The sequence below is a fragment of the Dendrobates tinctorius genome, unplaced genomic scaffold, assembly GCF_039654945.1.
Source record: "Dendrobates tinctorius isolate UK_male_01 unplaced genomic scaffold, ASM3965494v1 ptg000031l, whole genome shotgun sequence".
NCBI classification, from domain to species: Eukaryota; Metazoa; Chordata; class Amphibia; order Anura; family Dendrobatidae; genus Dendrobates; species Dendrobates tinctorius.
In genome coordinates this window covers 7,212,627-7,233,613 of record NW_027361699.1, presented here as the reverse complement: position 1 = coordinate 7,233,613, position 20,987 = coordinate 7,212,627, and the positions used below count along the sequence as shown (strand labels likewise).

The following is a 20,987-nucleotide window of genomic DNA, read 5'->3' as shown; positions in this document are numbered from 1 at the left end:
GTTTTCCCAGGAGAAGATGAATGATTTGGTAAAAGACTTGAATCTTCCCAAAGATGCCGCTGAGTTACTTGGATCAAGGCTCAAAAGCAAGAATTTATTGTTGCCAGGAGTGTCTTTTTCATGGTTCAGACATCGTGAAGACGAGTTCGTTCCTTACTTTGCCCAGGAAGATAAGTTGGTTTATTGCATCGATGTCGAAGGTTTGATGGGTCAATTCAAAATCCAATATGATTCAGCGCAATGGCGTCTTTTTATAGATTCTTCAAAAGGAAGTCTCAAAGCAGTTTTACTCCACAACGGCGGTTTTTATGCTTCCATCCCTGTAGGTCATTCCGTACACCTCAAGGAAACCTACAAGAACTTGGAATTGGCTCTTCGTAGACTTAAATATGAAGACCACGGTTGGCAAGTGTGCGGGGATTTGAAAGTCTTGTGCATGCTGCTCGGGAAACAAGCTGGGTATACCAAATACCCTTGTTTTCTGTGTCTATGGGACAGTCGAGACCGACAAAACCACTGGACCAAGAAGAATTGGCAGCCAAGGGTGCACACAGTTGGCGAAAAAAATGTCCTCCGAGAAACTTTGGTTCCTCCCCATAAAGTTCTTCTACCATCTCTCCACATCAAATTGGGATTGATGAAGCAATTCGTAAAATCACTTCAAAAAGATGGAGAATGCTTCAAATACTTGGTCACCAAGTTTCCAGGCCTCTCGGAGGCAAAATTGAAGGAAGGTGTGTTCGTCGGACCAGACATTAGAAGGCTTATAGCTGATCAAGAGTTTATCAATACCATGACGCATCCTCAAAAAGAAGGGTGGATTGCATTTAAAGAGGTCGTAGAGAAATTTTTAGGCAATAACAAAGACCCTGACTACAAAAAAAATCGGACGAGTGCTGAAAGCATTTCAAGCTTTAGGTTGTCTCAGTTTGAAAGTGCATTTCCTCCATTCCCACCTTGACAACTTTCCTGAAAATTTGGGAGCTGTGAGTGAAGAGCAAGGTGAACGATTCCAACCGGAACATTAAAGAGATGGAAAGAAGATACCAGGGAAGATGGAGCATTACAATGATGGCAGACTACTGTTGGACGCTTCAGAGAGACATTACAGATGCTACTCACAAGCGTAAATGTACCAAGAGAAGCCTCATAGGGAAGAAGAATCGATTTTAGTGCGTGTTAGTGAGCTCATTGCAGTTAAAAAAATGATTTTCATGAAACATTTGTAATAAAAAATTAATTTTATGAGTCTATTTTCATTTATTTTGAGGTATTGTCTTATTTAACATAGTTACTTAAATTGTCAGAAAACGTGATGTCCTATGACAAAACGGAGGTCATTTTCGGATTCAGCGCACTCAAAAACAAAGATTACGTGGAATAATCCAAACAGTTCTTGAAAATTTTTTTTTTTGCAGACCTGTGATATGTTTATTTTTAAAGTTGCATATTCTGTTTAAATGTGAAAATCTGCAGGGAAAAAAAAAATCTAAAGTACATAAAATCACTGCAAATGGGCACTTGAGTACACATGTGCATGAATTTTGCGACATTTTAAAAATCAGCCGAAAACATCTAAAGATAATAATCTTTATTTTTATAATAATATTTATTTTTAAATAGTGATAACATACTCCGCAGCGCTTTACAGTTTGCACACATAATCACTGTCCCCGATGGGGCTCACAAGATAAACTCCACCCACAATGGTGAACATTTAAAAACAAAACACCTAAAATACACTTTAAAAAGGAGCAAATTTAAAGGAAACTAATAAAAAAAAAAAAAAAATAAGGTGCAGAGTTGGCAACTACACAAAGAAAAAAAAACCTGACACAAATACAATAATGAATAGGACCCATAAGGCCAGATTCATCAAAGCTTGCATGCCAGAAATGTGGTGTAAAGATTTGAATCACACCATACAATTTGGACAATACAATTTGTTGTGCAATTTCTTCTGAGTACGCCAATACCCCGTCTGTGGTGAAAAACTACTGTTTGGGAGTACGGCATGAACAGGTTGCAGACACCATGTCACATTTGAAGAGCCCCTGACATGCCAAAACAGCAGAAACCCCCACAAGTGACCCCATTTTGAAAACTACACCTCTAAAGGAATTTATCTAGGGAAGAAGTGAGTATTTTTAACCCTCAGGTGATTAAACGACTTGTATAACATTGGGCTAAGAAAATGTTGCTTTATCCCTAAGTTTGTAGTTTTAGGAGAAAACCAAGTTTTTAGTAATAGGAGAAAATGAACAATACAATTTAGTACGCAATTCCTCCTGAGTACACAGATACCCCATAAGTGGTCAAAAACTACTTTTGCGGCACAGTGCAAAAGATCAGAAGGGAAGGAGTGTCATATTGTAGTGTATATTTTGCCATTATGGTTTGCAGGTACCATGACTCACTGGAAGAACCCCTGAAGAGCCAGAACAGCAGAATTCCCATAAGTGACCCCTTTTCACAAACTACACCTCTCAATGAATTTATATAAATGTGAAATGATCATATTGACACCACAGGTGTGTCACAGAATTGTGTCACAGAATCTTATATATTGGGCGGTGAAGGAAAAAACTACAATTTTACCACCCAGAAAAATTTTTGGTCTCAGATTTTAAATTTTCTGAAGCGGAAAAGGGGAAAAATGGAACCAAAATTTGTCACACAAAGTGTGGCAATATCCTACATGTGTATGTCCAGCACTGCTTAGCCACACGACGAGACTCGTGAGGCTTGGAGAACTATAAGACTCTTGGAGAACAAGTTATTCTAAAATAGTTTGTGGACTCCATATACAGGGCCCCTAAGTGTCAGAAGAGTATAATTCCCCCCCTCAAATGATCCAATTTTGGAAATTACACCCATCTGGGAATTTATCTAGAGGTGTAGTGACAAATTTGATTATGGGAGTGTTCCAGAAAAAGAGGCAGTGGATGTTGCGGAGTGAAAATTTGAAATCTTCCATTGTAGTGCCCAGCTCATACTTCTGGAGATACGCACGCGTAAATTAGACGGGCTCTCTTCACTACAGAAATGCCAAACACATGGACATTGAAGGTGGTTTAGGCACACTGGGGGCTCAGAAGGGAAAGGGGAATTTGGATTTGAGTGCAGAATTCGAAGGATTACGTTTTTGAGCGAGGAACCATAGTCCTACCAGTAAAGTGGAAGCCCCCACATTTCCGTTAACAGATGAAAGCCCTAAGAGGGAACTTGCTTTATCTCTGTACTGAGTTGGGGACATTTTACATAACGTTTGGGATCACATTTATCCTTTGCTCTATGCTGAGCACTTTCCAGGGCTGTGGAGTCGGTAAGCCAAACCTGCGACTCCGACTCCTCAATTTCCCTTCCACCGACTCCGACTCCAACATATATTGCTTATATTTAAGTGAAAAATTTATTGTAGTACAATGTGAACATCAGACAATTATTTTTATGATACAATAATCAAGACATTTAGATAGAACATAATATATATTTATTGGAATACAACTTTAGAACCCAAAAAACTAATAAATTGTAAATATGTAATACGCTATGTAATATCGATTACACACACACATATATATATATAATACACACACATACTGTGTGTGTATATATAACACTATGTAATAAACTATGTAAGTGGCAAAAAACAGTTTTCAACAAAAACATACTAAACAACATTTGTGCAGTCTATGAATTTGTTCTAAGAAATAGAATTGCCTCCATCAGATCCTCCTTCATAGATGACCTAAAATCTGACCTAATAATTTTAAGGCCAGAGAACAACCCCTCTACACTAACTTGGGTTGGAGGCAAAGCCGTAACAACATGGGCAACATCTCTAACAATTTCCAAGTATAAAGGAATTGCCTCATGCACAGTCAGTTTTGATGAACGGTTGAATTTTTCTATTTCTTTGAGAGCAAGTGAAACATTTTGCTGAAATATGGTCAATCTGCTTGCTATAGGAGACGGAGTGAGATCTTTTTCCTTGCAGCAACGCTTTGCCTGCTCCATATCATCCAAATACTTGTCAAAGTCAAACTCCTCATCTGATGAGGATGAAGATATGGCAGCAGTAGCACTGTCAGGACCCAAGTCCTCTTGCGCCTGGCAGTCCTCCTGTAGGCCATTCATCCTAACTGCTACCTCAGGCAGAGCTTCTTTTCCTTTAGTAAGCTGTTGATCATCAAGCAATATACGATGACTTGGGTCCACATAAACAGCTGCCAGAAGAATTTTATTTTCCAATAGCTGTGTCTCTCTCCGTTTCATTGAAGCAGAAATGCCATCTGCGATTAAATCTCCTCTCTGGGACAGGCAAAATAGCAAGTTCTTCCACTCCCTTATGAAAATGCCAGGAGTTAAATCCTCAGCTTGTAATTTTTTAGACACGGTAAATAGGTGATTAAGCAATTCCTTCAATTCAGCCACCTGTGTCCATTGACCTTCATTTAGGGTTACCTGAGGGTTCGCCATATCTATAAGAAACGGTTTTAGCCAGGATCAAAACTAGGGGGGCAGAACCTTATACTGTTCCGCAGAATCTCATACTGCACACCTCAGCTGCTGCAGAACCTTATACTGCACACCCCTACACTTGAAAAAAAAGCCTGCACCTTAAGATGTGGTGAATGCAGTCTATTTATTCCAACTATCAATTGATGTTGATGTGTTACTGAAGACGAGCAATGCCTGTCCTGGGCGTCCTTTTGGGCAGCTATGAGGTGTACCTGACTGGTGCTAAAAAAAAAAAAAAAAAATGGAGTGTTAGTCTGTGTGCTACCCGGCTTTCATTCTTTTTGGTACAGATAAGATATGGATAGACAGATATGGATAAATGGATAGATAGAGCAGATTTCTAATCTGCTTTTGCTATTGAAAACATTATCTATGAGCTCAAAAACCTTTCAGGTGATGCGGTTTTTTAAAAAGCTGATCTGCTTTTGCAGCTGAAAACGTATCCTCAAAAAACGCAGCAAAAACGCTGTGTGAATGTAGCCTTAGATCAGGAATAGAACAGCCATTTATAGGACATTTCATAACCAAATTCCTATGAAAAAAACATTCAGCACATTCTGCATTGAACTACTGTACCCAATTTATTATATATTTTAGGAGTCGGACCATTTTATACCGACTCCACCAAAATGAGCTTCGACTCCACAGCCCTGGCACTTACATCAGGATTTCCATCTAACTCTCCGAATGGCGTGATTCAGATGAAACCCCAGAGGGAGCCACTCACTATAATCAGGCAGCAGAGTTACTGTGGACTCACTCTTCCATTGTTCCGCGATGTCCTTTTCAGAAGTGCAAAAATCCGTTGCCGACTGCGCTTTTATGCACGTCTAAGACAGACACCGCCAGATCATAGACCAGACGGCGTCCACAGTGTCTCCATCTGCCTCATTATAGGGAATCTTCCACCAGGGGATTTAATCTGAATCACGTATTTCTGAGATTTACACAGAAACCCTGGTGTAAGTGCTCAAGTTAGAGCGAAGGATAAATATGAGTGGTATAAGTGAGTAGACACCTTCATTCTTCGGGTCAGTACGATTACAGCGATACCAGATTTAAGGACAAAAATGGCACCAAAACTTGTCACACATTTTCTGCTAAATGCGGAAATACCTCTTATGTGGCTGTACAGTTTTGCTTAGCCATACGGCTAGAGTCAGGAAGGACGGAGCGCTATTTTCCTCCTGGAGCACAGATTTTGCTGGAATAGTTTGCGGACTCCATATACAGAAATAATCCCCACTCAGGAGATGCCATTTTGAAAACACTACCCCTTTGGGAATTTATCTAAAGGTGTAGTGACTTTTTTGATTCCATGGGTGTTCTCCAGAAACAAGCAGAAGTGGATGTTGCTGAGTGAAAATTGTAAATCTGTTGTTGTAGTGCCCGTACGTTGTAGGCACCAGTATGTGGTAGTGCCCAGCTCATGCTTCTGGAGACATGCACGCGGGCTGTCATTGCTACAGAAATGCCAAACATGTGGACGCTAAATATGGATTTGGGAGTGCAGAATTTGCTGAATTTCTTTTGGGGAGGGGGGGGCGGGGGAGCTATAGCGTTTTTTCAGAGCCTTTGTACTATCAGTAACGTGGAAGCCCCCTATATTTCCATTACCAAAATGATGAAGCTGGGCAGGGACCTGTTTTTTTGTGAATTTACTTGAAGGTTTTGTAGGGAATGTTTTACGTAACATTTGAGATCACATTTATCCGGCGTGCTACACTGAGCACTTACATCGGGGGTTTCATTGAAATCTCCGAGTGACGTGATTCAGATGAGACCCCCGAGGGATCCATTCACTATAATGCAGCAGCAGCGTTACTCTGGACTCCGTCTGGCCTCTGTACAGCAACGTCCTTTTTCAGAGGTGCACAAAAGCGTTGTTGGCCGTACTTTTAGGCCAAGTCCATACCAGACATTTTTTGCAGTGTTTTAATTCAAATTTTCAACTGCGTTTTACAGTACCAGCAAAGTCTATGAGATTTCAGAGATCTCATGCAGTTTGTTTTTTCTTGTCATCAGGAATTAGTGCTTTACATGTTTTTTTTGCACAATGGAGCATGTTACTTCTTTCAGCGGTTTTCTCAGCATTTTTCACCCATTGAAATGAATAAGTGGTGAAAAAATCTAAAGTTACTTACCGTTAACGGGATTTTAGAGAGCCCATGACAGCACCACCTGAGAGAGGGTATCCGCCCACCAGGACAGGAAACCTACTGAATAAAAAGGTGGTACCTCTCCTCCGCATCAGTTTGGTTTCGGAGCACGAGAGAACCCCCAGACAGTTAGTTAACACAACCATCACCAAATACATTCTTCTTAACACCCTTAATAATGCACATCATAAGTGACAAAAGCGGGGGAGGGAATATAAGGGTGCTATCATGGGCTCTGTAAATTCCCGTTAACGGTAAGTAACTTAGATTTTTCCCCTTCTCCCATGACAGCACCACCTGAGAGATTTATATAGATTAAAGCACCCTAGGGAGGGATCACCGCTTGCAATACCATCCTCCCAAAGTACAAGTCAGCAGAGGAGGACAGATTGAGACAGTGTCTATAGAAGGTAAAAGGGAAAGACCATGTGGCCGCCTTACATATTTTTCAATGGATACCTCCGCTCTCTCGGCTCGGGAGGTCACCACAGCCCTGGTGGAACGGGCCCTCATATTTCCTGGAACTGGACTTTCACTAGATGTGAAGGCTAAGCTAATGGCGTCCCTTATCCATCTAGGTATAGTTCCCCTTGTGACACTACCCCATTTCCTGTTTCCCTGGAAAGATACAAATAAGGCCTTATCATTTCTACCGTGCCTAGAACTGTCTAGGTAATAAATAAGGGCCCTCCTAACATCTAACATGTTAAGTCGGTGTTCTTCTTCAGATTTTGGTTCACTGAAGGAGGGAAGAACTACCTCCTGACTCAAATAGAACTTGGAGGCTACTTTGGGGAGATATGCGGGATCAGGCCTCAACACCACTCTATCCTTTAGCTCCTCCTTCTCCCTGGGAGAGGGAGAAGCATAAATATTGGACCAGTACATAAAATAATACATCAATTAAGGAATTTGCTTTAAAAACCTTGTGGAGGCATCACAACACATTAGGAGACCCCAATCAGAGGACTATAAAACATCCGGACTCCTTATCTATGTACAGGTCTAATATTTATGCTTCTCCCTCTCCCATATTGATAGTTCTGCTTCACGTCACTTGTCTTATCTATTGCATTTTTTCTATGCTGTATTGTGCATAAGTATGTGACTCTTCAGATTTTGTATTAGTCTAGCCTGATGGAGACCTGAGTAGTCTCGAAAGCTTGCAATGTGTTACCATCTTTTCAGTTAGCCATTAAAAGGTATCAACCACTGAGGACTCTCAATTATGAATATTTTTTTTATAGCAAGTAGTTCCCTGTAATTTGAGGAACTGCCTGCTTGTGTTTCTGCCCAGACCCCTTGTATCAAATTGTCTCAGAGATGTTCCCCCCATCCCTCCGCGCTCGCGTCCATCACCATCACATCTGATATTGGGAGAGACCATGGGACGCCACGCAACAGATTCTCTGGATTTAACCACCAGGTATTGAAATTTAGGGATTTTTGAGAAAGTATAATCTTTCCCTCTAAGACAACCAGACAGACTCTTTTTTCCCTCTAGGATATCCTTCTGCAATACCCTGTAATGGCATTGGGCCCACTGTACTGCTGGAATGCATGAGGTTATAGGTCCTAGAAGGGACATGGCCTTCCTCAGGAATATGATCGGGTTGGATAGGACTGTTGACACTAAGGCTATAATCTTGTGTTTCTTTTCCTCTGGGAGGAGACAGCTGTTTCTCAGAGTTAATGATAAGCCCTAAGAAGGATTGAACCTTCAGTTCAGGGGCTGCAGCCTCGATTTTTCCATATTTATGATCCAATCAAGGTTGGACATGGCGTTTCGGATGAAATTTAGCTAAGCACTGCATTCCTGCTCTGTCCTGCCGATCACTAGGAAATCGTCCAAGTACGGCAACACCAGTACGCTTCTTTCTCGTAAGTGTGCTGTCACCGCCAGAATAATCTTGCTTAAGATTCTTGGGGCCATGGACAGACCAAAGGGTAGCGCCCTGTACTGAAAATGTCTGAGGTGACCTTTCACATGCACCGCTTCCCTTAGGAATTTCTGGTCTTCCTGGTGGATGGAGACATGATAGTATGCGCTTTTTAGGTCTAAGACACTCATAACAGCCCGGGAACAAGATCTTGATTGCTGTTTTTATGGACTCCATCTTGAATGGTCTGCAGTCCAAGAATCTGTTGAGGCCTCTCAGGTTGTTTATAGTCCTGTATGATAGGTCTGGATTTTTTCATTAGAAACAGGGGAGAATAAAATCCCCTCCCCTGCTGCTGAGCGAGTATTTCTACCAGCACCTTCTTCTGAAGCAAGAGTAACACCTCTGCTTCCAGGGCCTGCTGTTCCTTCCAGGATTTGGAGGATGAGATCCTGAAGACGTGCTTGGGGATGGATGCAAACTCTAGCTTCTTATTCCTGATTTTATTACGTTGAGTACCCAGGTATTGGCCGAGATCTTTTCCCAGGCAGTTCGGAAGTGGGACAGCCTTGCTCCCTGCTGGGGTGGCCCATCATTTGGAGAATTTTTGGTTTCTTGACGAGGAACCCCCTCATGAAATCTATGTTCTTTGGCCTTTTATCTCTCCAGTCATCCAGATTTTTGGGTGGCCTACTCCAACTAGATCGTCTCCTGCAAAAGGAACTTTTGAATTGCGGTCGTGACACCGTAGGAAACGCCTTCTTCTTGCCTGCTGCCTTATCTAAAATATCACCCAAAGCCTGCATAAAGAGAAATTTTCCTTCACATGGAATGGAGCGTAATCTAGTTTTGCACTGCGCATCCCCTGGTCAGTTCCTAAGCCAGAGACCTATACGAGCAGCGTTAGAGAGGTTTGACAATCTCGCCGCCAACCTCACCAGGTGCGCTGTGTGCAGGGGACTCCCAGGCCCTGGGCACGCACAGCCCGGATGGCCGCTGACGTCACCAGCGCGCTAGTTAGCAGGACGCGACGGAAATCCTGCGTCCCGCGCAGCCCGCTTTCCAGCACGCTCAGTATTCGGACGCCAGATCCTGGTGCACATCGCCGGGTTCCCCCAGCACACGCAGCCCAGGACCCGTGCAGACAGGGGAAATTTTCCAAAGAGGTTTCCTGCTGCGTTAACCTGACGGCCATTGTTCTCTTCCCATGGACGGCATCCCGATCTCCCGAACACCCTCCTGTGTAAGTGTACCGCTTCTGTAGGCTTCCACGAGGACAGGAAACCAAACTCATGTGGAGGAGAGGTACCGCCTTTTTATTCAGTAGGTTTCCTGTCCTGGTGGGCGAATACCCTCTTCCAGGTGGTGCTGTCATGGGAGAAACCGCATCAGGTTTTGCTGCGCTTTTTGTGCCAAAACCTGATTTTATAGAATAGCACTTTTTTTTAAACACTAAACTTTATTTCAGCAGACAGTCATGAGTAGAGATGGGCGAACCGAACAGTAAAGTTCGGCGTCCTACCGAACATCTACTGTTCGGGAACGGACACCGAACAAGGACCACCAGGAAGTCCGTGCTACTGTTTGGTCCACCCCCCCCGAACATCGTATGTTTGTCAAGCTGCCATGTATAGGACAGCGCTGCAAAAACTGCTTCTAGTCGGTGGTAAAATCATTACCACTGGTCACACAGCCGCAGTTCCCGTGATGTCAAATGACAACCTGAGTCCGCAGCTGTGACTGGAGGTATACAGTTTACCTACGGTCACTGGCATGGGCTGATGGGACTACTGCTCCCATCAGCCTACGCCTGCTGCCAATAGCACCGAGAGCAGGAGCGGCTGATGGGACTATTCATCCAGCGCTTGAGCGCTACATAAATAAAATTAAAAAGGCATGGTTCCCCTGTATTTTTGATAACCAGCAAGACAACTCAGCTGTCAGCGTTAGCAAGGTTGGTTATCAAGAATAGAGGGGTCCTCACGCTGGTTGTTTTATTTTTTTACTTTCCAAAAACAGCTTTATGAGGTCCCCCCCCATTTTTGAAAGCCAGTCATGCTAAAGCAGAAAGCTGGGGGCTGGTATGCTCAGGTGGAAAGTGGTCATTGATATTGCCCCGCAGCCTAAAAACAGCAGCCCCCCAGAAAAAAGCACATCTTTTATATGTGCCAATTCTGGCACTTTACCCGGATATCCCACTTGCTCTGTAGCGGTGGCAAGTGGGGTTCATATTTGTAACCCTTTACAAACCCATGTCCGTGGCATCAAGGCCAAGGATTAGTAATGGAGACAGTTTTCAACCTGGACAGTGCCAAGCGGCAGCCATCCAGGATGAGAACCACTGGGAGAATGGGCTGCTGCTGTTATTAGCGATGATGTCATCGGGGTTACCGCCTTTCACTGAGGCTGCATTCCCAGCCGGACCCCTGAACTGCGTTGACCTTGGTGAGATCCCGGCTAGCACAGTGAGAGAAAGCCTTTTGGTGCAGTGAGTTCACCGCAGTTCACAGGGAGAAATTGGTCACAGTGAACTTCGGTGAGCTCAGCGCTGCACCATGAGACTTTCTTACTACGCTAGTGGAGGTCTCACCGAGGTCACCGCAGTTCAGGGGCCCAGACTGGGAGCAGCTCATTCCCACAGCAGCTTACTCTCCCAGTGGTCCTTAGCCTGGATGGTCACATCTGGGCACCTTCCAGGTTGAAAACTGTATCGCCAGACATGGATTCACATTCAGACAGAACGATGGACAGGTGAGGGATATGGTTGTTTCTTATTTTTGTTTTATTGCGGGAGACGATGGCTTCAATTGAATGGGCGATGATGCAAGTATGGTTTAATTTAAAATCATTAAAAGAAGACTGTGTCATTCTTTCAATGAGAGCGCCCTGTTCAGATGTTAACATTTTAGTGGTAAAAAGAAATACGTTTTGCGAACATCATGCCAAAAAACTGATGCTAAATTTTTAAACCTTCTAACGTCATAACAAAATAAAAGTCAATGGGGAAATGGTGTTGATGCAAGACAGACATAAAATAAATGTAATTTATTAAGTATTTTGTATGGTATGACTATTTGGATTATATGAATACACATTTGAAAATGACCTTTTTTTTATAATTTGTCACACTCTGATATTTTCATAACTAAACGCAAAACATGTCAAAATAAATTAAAACACTATCATAAAATACAATGGGTCATGAAAAAAAAAAAAAACTATCAAAATCACTGGTATATGTTGAAACATTCCAGAGTTATTGCCACATAAAGTTACATCTCAGATTTAAAAAATTTGGCTTTGTCACTTAGAGGTTAATATTTTGTAAGTTACGATTAAAGTTTTCTAAATAGTACAAAGTGGAAATATGGTTAATAAATGGTACGGCATTTACCAAGGACAGTGGTGATCCATCTTTCTGACACAGTGGCCACATCGACTGCAGTGGTGAGAACGTTTTGGCCTCATCAGATTACATTTGTTGCATAGCTCCCAAAATTCTCTCTCTATTCAAAGCAGAAAAAAATAAGCAAATCAAATATTGGTGTCATTCAGAAGTTGTTTTCTGGATTACTTCTAAATTGCGGTCAGAAATGTTCTATTAAACATCCCAAAGTTGGGATGCACACCACTCACACAAGGAGACAAAGGGAGCGATTCATTGAGACTGGTGTAGCACACACAAATCGCTTGCTGGAGTTGAGTGACCAGATTCCTTTAATGGAATGCACTGCTTAGCGAGTCAGGCTTGTTTCGATTGTCAATGTGCACAAGTTGGAGGAAGTAAGGCTGGGTTCACATTAGCGTACAGATCTGCATGCGTCTTGCGTACCTATCTTTATCATTGTGTAGGCAGGGACATGCATTTGCATGTTTGGGTGCGGATGTGTCGTTTCGCCACGCAAGCCGAACACATGTTGCATTTTTTGATCCGTCAAATACGCGCAGGCAAGAGCTTGCGGATGAGTGCATCAAAACATATCACTGTCTATGGGAAGGCATTGGTACGCATGGATATGTGCATGGATGTGTTCGATATGCATGTGTACTTCAGACTCAATGTCCAGCCAATGATGATTCATCACCTCCCAAATCCCAGGTGTATAAAAAAGGGGATGTGGACACAGGAAGTCCAGAACTCTCAAGACTGTGGATGGGATATATTTAAGTGTGTATGTAAGTATAGAAGCTTTTAAAATGTCTGTCTCTCACTGCAGTCTGTACTTATATTTTACTTTCTGTTCCTTGTAGACATTGCCGTGCTGGTGCCCCGGATTTCTCCTGTCCCGTGATGTGGTACTGGCCCTCTCAGCTTCTTAAAACAAGTATGAGTGTCTGTATTTTTCGATTACTATGTTGTTCTGCCCAGTCTCAGAGTTTTCATTATTTTTCTTTCTGTTCCGTGTAGACAGTGCCTTGCTGGTGTCCTGGATGGAGGTCTGTTTGGAATTTCTCCAGTTCCGTATTTCTCCTGTTCTGGATTTCCCCTGTTCTGCTGTACTGGTGTTGTGCAGCCATCTCAGGGTTGTGCTGCCTGACTGCTGTGTTGTTGGACTACTGCCTGTAATGTAGGCATCCATTGTGTTTTTAATTTCTTTATTTTTTTCTTTTGCCTTCAGGCTATGTGCACACGCGTGGAATTTCCGCGGCGATTCCGCAACTCCCTGCCACGGGAAATCCACATGCGGAATTCCCGTGAAAAACTAGCATTTTGCAAGCGTAGCTAGCTTGCAGAATGCTAGCATTTTCCAAGCAATCTGTAGCATCGCTTGGAAAACTGACTGACAGGTTGGTCACACTTGTCAAGCATAGTGTTTGACAAGTGTGACCAACTTTTTACTATTGATGCTGCCTATGCGGCATCAGTAGTAAAAGATAGGATGTAAAAAAATAAAAAATATTGTTACTCACCTTCCGACGGCCCCCAATCTGCTCTGCGACACTCCTGGCATCTTCCGGTCCCAGTAATGCTTTGCGCGAAGGACCAGCGATGAGTGCAACGTAATCGCGGTCATTCACGCAAGGCATTACTGGGACCGAAAGATGCCAGGAACGTGGTGAGAGGCGGGAAGGACACCGGGGGCCGTTGGAAGGTGAAAATAATATTTTTTATTTTTATTCTATTTTTTACAGGATCATGGTACCCAGGGCCTGGAGGACAGTCGCCTCTCCTCCAGACCCTGCGTACCATCCGCACATGAAGTGCTCACTTTACGCATGGTGGGCATAGCCACATGCGTAAAATGAGGGTTTCAATGCAAACCTATGGGTGCAGAATCCCTAGGATTCCGCAAAAAGAATGAGCATGCTGCAGATTTTTCCGCTATGCGATTCCGCAGCATTAGCACAGCATTGCGGAATCCCATAGGATTGCATGGGATGCTTTTTTTGCGATTTCACGCGTAGAAAACGCAAAAAAGCTACGTGTACACACATCGCTCTAGTTATTTTTTTCTTATCTGTTCTTTTCTAGTGTTTCACTTGACTGCTTCCTGCTATTCCATCATGTCCTCCAGTGAAGGTCAGAATGCTTCCCAGAGTGGAAATGACATTTGATATCCTGATTAGTATGTATTGACTGACAATAGACATGTGGTAAATCATGTATTTTCTTTGCAGGAACCTTCCAGTGCGGAAGAGCAGGAGCAATCGAGTGGAAATTAATCTTCCCAGCGCCGTCGTGCTCAAGTTCCTGAGGAGGAGAGCCGGTGTGCAAGTAGTCTTCTCATTATCAGAGTTGTAATTGAATTTGGTTTCAGTTTTGCATCTTAAAAACTATATGACTTATTTTTTTTCTCTTTATTTTATCTATAGGTTCCACAACGTGAGGAAAGCAAACTCGTTATTGACAATGACAAGCTCTTTCCTCTTGTGCAAGAGTGAGTAGTGTTGTGGGACACCCGTGATCGTTACCATTCTGACTCAGGATTGATTCGATGACTCTGGGAAGAAGTGGCTTGATCGCTGTTGGATGATTGGGACCATGCCACTCCACAAGGCAGAAAGGATTATTGTATGTATTGCTATGCGGTCTGACGCGTCTCGTTTTCCTGTAAGTGGAGGCGCCCAATTTTTTTTTTTTCTTCCCAAATCACAGTGAAAAGAGTAAAAGTCCGTTGGCGTTTGATGAAGGATCGCTTCAACAAGGATATGAGGAGATTCGTGTTTGAAGTGGTGCTGCTCCAAAGGTTTCAAAATATAAATACCATTGTATGTGGCCTTTTCTGAGGCCTGCGGTTACTCATTGAACGCGAGTATCTTTTGTGTTGTGTTACTATTATCTAAACTATTTAATTTTTTTTTTTTAGTAATGTTTGTAATTTATTTTCCACACAGAACCTGGAGCAGAACCATACAACCTTTATCGTTCTCAGTTGGAGCGGCCCCTAATTGACCAGCCACTGAACAGTCTCAATCATCCACCAGCGATGGAGCATCCAGGCAGGCTTCACAGGCTGGGAAACAGGCAGCTGGTCCATTAGGTTTTCCCCTCTCCCAGCCCTCTGCCACTGATTTTGTTGGGTCTTCTCACCAGCGGCAGAGGGCCAGCCTGGAAGAGGTCAATCATGCCCGAGTTTATTCATTAAGGGTATGTGCACAAGCTCCGGATTCACCTGCGGATTTTTCCGTGCAGATCCGCAGGTAAATTGACCTGTGGATTGGCCTGCGGTTTTCCCCTGCGGTTTGACACCTGGACAATGGAATAGGTGGCAAACCGCAGTGGAATCCGCAGAAATTGACATGTTATTTATTTCTGCGGATTCAAAACCGTAGCTTTTCCGCAGTGTAAAAACCGCATGTACACAGCGGATTGTAAATCCCATAGACTTACATTGTACTGTACACTGTCTGTAGAACTGCTGCGGATCCGCAGAGGCCAAATCCGCTGCGGATCCGCAGCAGAATCCGCAGTGTGTGCACATACCCTTATTTAAGCTCAATCTTTCAGGATGGGATGAGGATGGTTGTGGAAAGAGTGGACAATGGGTTCAGACATGTGAACACACTTTTTCCAGGAAGTCCACAGATGCCTTGACCACCTGGAAGCCGACCTTCAGAGACCGGCGAGACTTTTTCCCCGCAATCGAGCGGGGCATGTCAGAAAACCTGCCGCTTGACCTCCAGCTGTATCTAATGAAAGACTGTCAGGCTGCTTACACCGAGGTCATGCAGCAGTCCCAACTGCAGTCAAGATATCACCAGCTGCCACACTCTTTTCCTACACTGCAAAAGAGAGTCAGCACAGCACCAGTGGCAGAATACGCCAGCACCACAAGGACTTGGATACCAACAACTGAACTATCCACCACCCCTGGACATTACGGCAGTTCCTACAGTTCCCAGCTACACCAAGAACCCTAGTGCAGCATCCCTCCAGCTAGCAGCACCCACCATGCAGCCGATTGTAGCCCCCCTAAACCATGCAGCACCCACCACACAGCCGAGTGCACACCCCCTGCAGCATGCAGCACCTACCACGCAGCCGAGTGCAGCATCCCTGCAGCATGCAGCACCTCAGGAAATGGAACCAAAAGAAAACACCCGTGGGAACTTGGGGGGGGGGGGGGGGGGGGGGGGGGGGAGCGTCCCACAGCACCCAAAACATAAGCTAGGGAAAAGGAAAATTTGACAACAATGTACCCTCCACCTACACCCTCCCAATGTGTCTGTTTTTCCCCCCAGTGACCCAATCCTCCATTTGGTTGCCACTTCACCTGTAACCACTTCCTCACCCACTCCTACCCAATCATCCCAGCCCAACACCCCCCAGGTACACAATGTCACACCAAACAGGTCCCGAACCTACACCCCATTTTTATTCATTGTTTTCAAATTAATGTTTGTTAAATTAAAAATTGTTTTTATTTTTGTTAATAAAAATCTTTCGTTTTCACAATCACTGTTTATTTAAAAACGCACACGTGTATTGTATAATGGGTAATACAGTGAAGGTGTTATTAAATTCAGCAAACAATACAGGTAGATTTACAATTGGATTAAACCATTTGGTCTTGCCAGGCCACACGTTCAATATCAGAAACAAAGTAAGCAGCCAAGTTATCCCTCATTTGGATAACTTCCAATGTAGTCCTCAGGGGGTGATCTTGGTAATGATGCAATGTGCTAGCTACAGGTATCTCAAGTTCTAAGTGGTGTCGCTCGTACACCAGGATGTAATAGTGCAGAACACATGCTTTTCACTACCTCATCAATTGTCTGCTTTTAGATTGATGGCTGTTCCCAAAATGCACCATTTAGATGCCTGCAATCCAAAGGCACACTCCACAGTTCTTCGTGCCCTTGTCAATCGGTAAATGTAAATCCTTTTTGTGTGATTCAAGTCTCGATTCGAGTATGGTTTTATGAGGTAGGCACATATTTGAAACGCCTCATCCCCAACTACAACAAACGGCATTGGCGGTCCTTCAGTGTTCGGAAGAGGTTGTGGAAAATTGAAATTATTCCCATACAAACGTTGCCCCATGTCAGAGTCAATTGCTCGTCCAAATGAGGTAATGTCCACAGCGACAAATTGATAGCCAGCATCTGCAAATGGCATGGGATCAAAAAGTATTTTTTGTAATTGCAATACTCTGATCCACTTCCAGCAGGTTTTAGAATGTGTTTGCCATCCACAGCCCCCAGTTTGTAATTTTCCTAAGGTCCTGGAATTTTGCAGCATTTTCCAGTTAGAGTTAAGTTGTGGGTTAGGGGAGGAATTCTTCACGCAGAACGTCACAAAGCACGGCAGGTGTCTCCAGCAATCCCAGAAAGTGTGGACACTCCAATCCCGAATTGAAAATGTAGAGATCTTAAGGTCTTGTCAATAGCCAGGAATCTGTGGAGCAGAAAATGGAGGGGGCGGGGGAATCAGTACATAGCTTTTAGAACAATAATAATGACATGTGTTTATCAAAATTACATATCTCAGGGTCACCAACAGATGTTCCCTCAGCAGGTATTGCTTGACATAGTTGTGTGTCCTGCCTGGTGATGGATCCTCAGACATGTTGCAGTAAGTCATTGAAACTTTGTTCCGACATCCTCGTGTAGTCGTAAAACTTCTCCAGGTTTTCAAGCAGCTCGGTGTACAACGGAGTAGTAGACTCCACAGCTCTCTCGTAACTTAATGATGGGGTGTCGCCAACAGCGACAACGGCGTCTTTAGTCTCTCTCTTCTTTCTTCTTCACAAGCCACAGCAAATGCAAAAGTCAATTTCGGTGACAAATTAAGATTAAAATTGAAGCTTTACACTAAATTCATCTTGAAGCTGTATACAGCAGCAAAAGACGAGGATTTCATCTGTGCAGGGTCTATATAGAGAAATACCATGAGACACGCCCATTGTGCGTTTTGTGTCAAGGAAACTACTGGAAAAGCATTGTCCGCATACCCAAATTCCCCTGGAAATATCGAATGCATGCGCATAAACGCAAACGCATGCAAAAACGCATACAAACACATGTACATACAGCATTTTATGGCATCATGCGCAAGCTGAAGCGGATAAAAAATGCAGCGTAAGCATGCGTTTGTGCATGCAGATGAACTGCTGCGCACACATACGCTAATGTGAACCCAGTCTTTCTCCACTTAAGTGATCAAACAGCAGCAATATTTACAGGTTACAAGCATTACTAATAAGTAGCCTAATATTATAGCAAACTATGACTGTTACAACCATTACCTGTAATGGGGATTTTTGGACTATCCTGCAGTTTACCAGGATCAGCAGTTGATGCTCTTAAAAGCGAAATCACACAAAAGACAGAAGTTACATAATAAGCTGAAAGACAAAATATAGCACACATTACCAACTATAATATATTTACAAAATTACTATATGATTATTTTTGTTTTTCCCAAAATCACAGGTTATCTGCCATCCACAGGATATGGAATTACTTGCTGATTATGGGGAGTCGGACTGCTGGGTCCCCCAATGATTCAGAGATTGGGGCTCCGCAGCTGCATATTAAAAGGGAACTTGTCACGTCATTTGTAGCATCTAAAGTGTCCCCAGTGCTGTGTTAGTGATGCAATGTGTGTCACTAACACGGTTCTGCCATTAAAATCTCAGCTGTAATTCTTATAAAAAAGCAATTTTGACAGTTATATCTTACCTGCTCGTTTAGTCATAAAGATGTGTTCCACTGCGTTGAGTCAGGGTTACACAGTCACTGTAAATCCCGTGCTTGTGCAGTGTTCATTGTTTTGCAGCGAAGTATCTATTGGGGAAGCCGCGCTTGCACATTGTCCATCGGTGATCCGCGCATGGGCCGTGACGAGCAGCGCAACCACGGGAACATGATTCAAAAATTGTGTGGGCAGGGAAAACCCTGACTCAATGCAATGAAGCATACCCCTATGACTAAATGAGCAGGTAAAATATAACTATAAAAAGTACTTTTTTTTTAATGGAAAAAAAAAATGTTAGTCATGCAAATTGCATAATTAACACCGCACTGGGGACACTTTAGATGCTATAAATGACATGACAGGTTCCCTTTAAATGCAGCAGAGGTGCACATATGGTATCAGCTACAGTGACACAGACAGTAAAAAATAGAGTACAGCGCTTAGCTTTCCCTGGCAGCCCCATAAAGGTTGAATGGTGCAGAAGCAGGGGCGTACATAGAAATCACATAGCCCTATAGCAAAAGTCCTAGACCTGCCACCCCTTTTCTCCAACAAAAATAAAATTAAAAAAAAAAACAAAAAACTGCAGAGTAGATGGGCTTATGCCTCACAATGTTTAAAAACAGGGAGAGGGAAAATGTATTCCGACACATGCACAAGTAATTATGCCCCTACTGAAATCCCTCAGTGTTATCACCCACTACAATACCCCTTTCACTTCCCCAATAAAGTGTTATGCACCCCCTTATACAATATATACCCTAAATAATCTTACATGTTAAGGAAGCCTCAAGTTTCAAAGCCCAGCTGTGTGCAATTCCTGTACCAAGTACAGATAGACCATCAGCGGCATGTATTGCCTCCCACCCACAATATTTTCCTAATGCGAAGTACCTAGTCCCTATAACGCTCCATTTTGTCACACACAGCCAATGGTCAAAAATGGACCCTGTTTCTGCCAGACAAGTATGCTATATAAAAAGGGTCTTTCCAGAAAAAGGATAAAAAAAAAAAAAAAAAACACTAAAAAAGGAAATGTCATAGTTACTTAATTTGAATACAGACACAAGTCCATTAAGATCAAGCTTTCTTGAAAATTACATTATTTATAACCCACATTGCCGTTCGTTATGTGACTGCAGACATGTGAATCCTCACAGTGTAGAGTGATCGCAGACTTTCGTGCCAAACCTAGACAAACCCTTTAAAAATAAATTCCTAAATACCTTCATGATCCAATACTGAAGATACTAGTAGTGCTGAGGTGAGAAGAAACTGCTCACACTGGTCTCCAAACGTTTTCCTGGAAGGCACAGTACTCTTAGACTACTTCTTATACAACTTAGCAAACTGCTTTTTCAGCCCTGGATAGCAGATAATTATTTGCCTGATTCTTGGAGGCACTGAAGCAATACTCGCACTCCTCCTTATCAATTCACAGACTTGTGGTTCAAGCATGGAAAGCCACCAAAAAGATTTTTCAATTGAATGACACAGTAGAGGAGTCCTACTTATGGCATAAAAGTGTTCTTCCTGAATTGCTACATTCCCAAGATGCTCAGTTTTGGTCGAACTTAGGGGTCAAGACAATGGCGCAGGTATATATCAATCATTTTCTTGATCCTTTGGTCAATGTCAACTGCTCCATCACATCCACAGACATTTTCTTTAGGCATTTGCCTCTAAGGCAGGGGTCTCAAACTCGGCAGAGTAAATGGGCCGCATAAAAAAAAAAAAAAAAAAAAATTATAAAGCTGGCGGGCCGCATTCCTTTCAAACTTACGGTAATACAGCCACAACTGATAGTGGTATCTAAGGGGTTAAACAGCCGTGATCGGTGCTAATACCGATCATGGCCGTTGAAATAGGTTGTCAGCTGCAATGTACAGCTTACCTCAGCGGATGATAGTGTCGGCTCTGCATGTGAGCCGGCGCTATCATCTTGCTGTACACACAGCCACAGTCACCTGCAAAATCCAGCAATGGGGGGGGGTCAAGCCTCCGCTCTCTGCGCGCTGGCGTGATGTCGTGATGTCATTACACAGCGCCATAGGGATGTCATCACTACGGAGCGGCGTACTCCTCTCTTCTAGCGTGAGCAGCGGCGTAACTACAAAGTTATGGGCCCTGGTGCGAACTTTCAAATGGGGTCTCCCATGCCAAAATACACGCATATCCCCACTTCGTACACACGCGGCTCCGCTCCGGGCACCTCGTACACACGCGGCTCCGCTCCCTAAACTTTGTGCACAGACATGGCTCCGCTACATCCACCCTGTAAAC

At 43.4% G+C, this 20,987-nt stretch overlaps 1 protein-coding gene across 3 annotated transcripts in view; it reads right to left on the bottom strand.

Moving 5' to 3' along the window:
* Window positions 1-20,987, bottom strand: part of ZDHHC21 (zDHHC palmitoyltransferase 21) — a 79,456-nt gene that overhangs the window by 40,119 nt on the left and 18,350 nt on the right. For all 3 annotated transcript variants that reach the window (XM_073572163.1, XM_073572164.1, XM_073572165.1), the window contains 2 exons: window positions 18,253-18,351; window positions 11,958-12,069 (listed from right to left, as the gene is read on the bottom strand). In XM_073572163.1, the coding sequence (XP_073428264.1) occupies window positions 11,958-12,069; window positions 18,253-18,351 (211 nt within the window). The remainder of the gene's footprint in view (window positions 1-11,957; window positions 12,070-18,252; window positions 18,352-20,987) is intronic.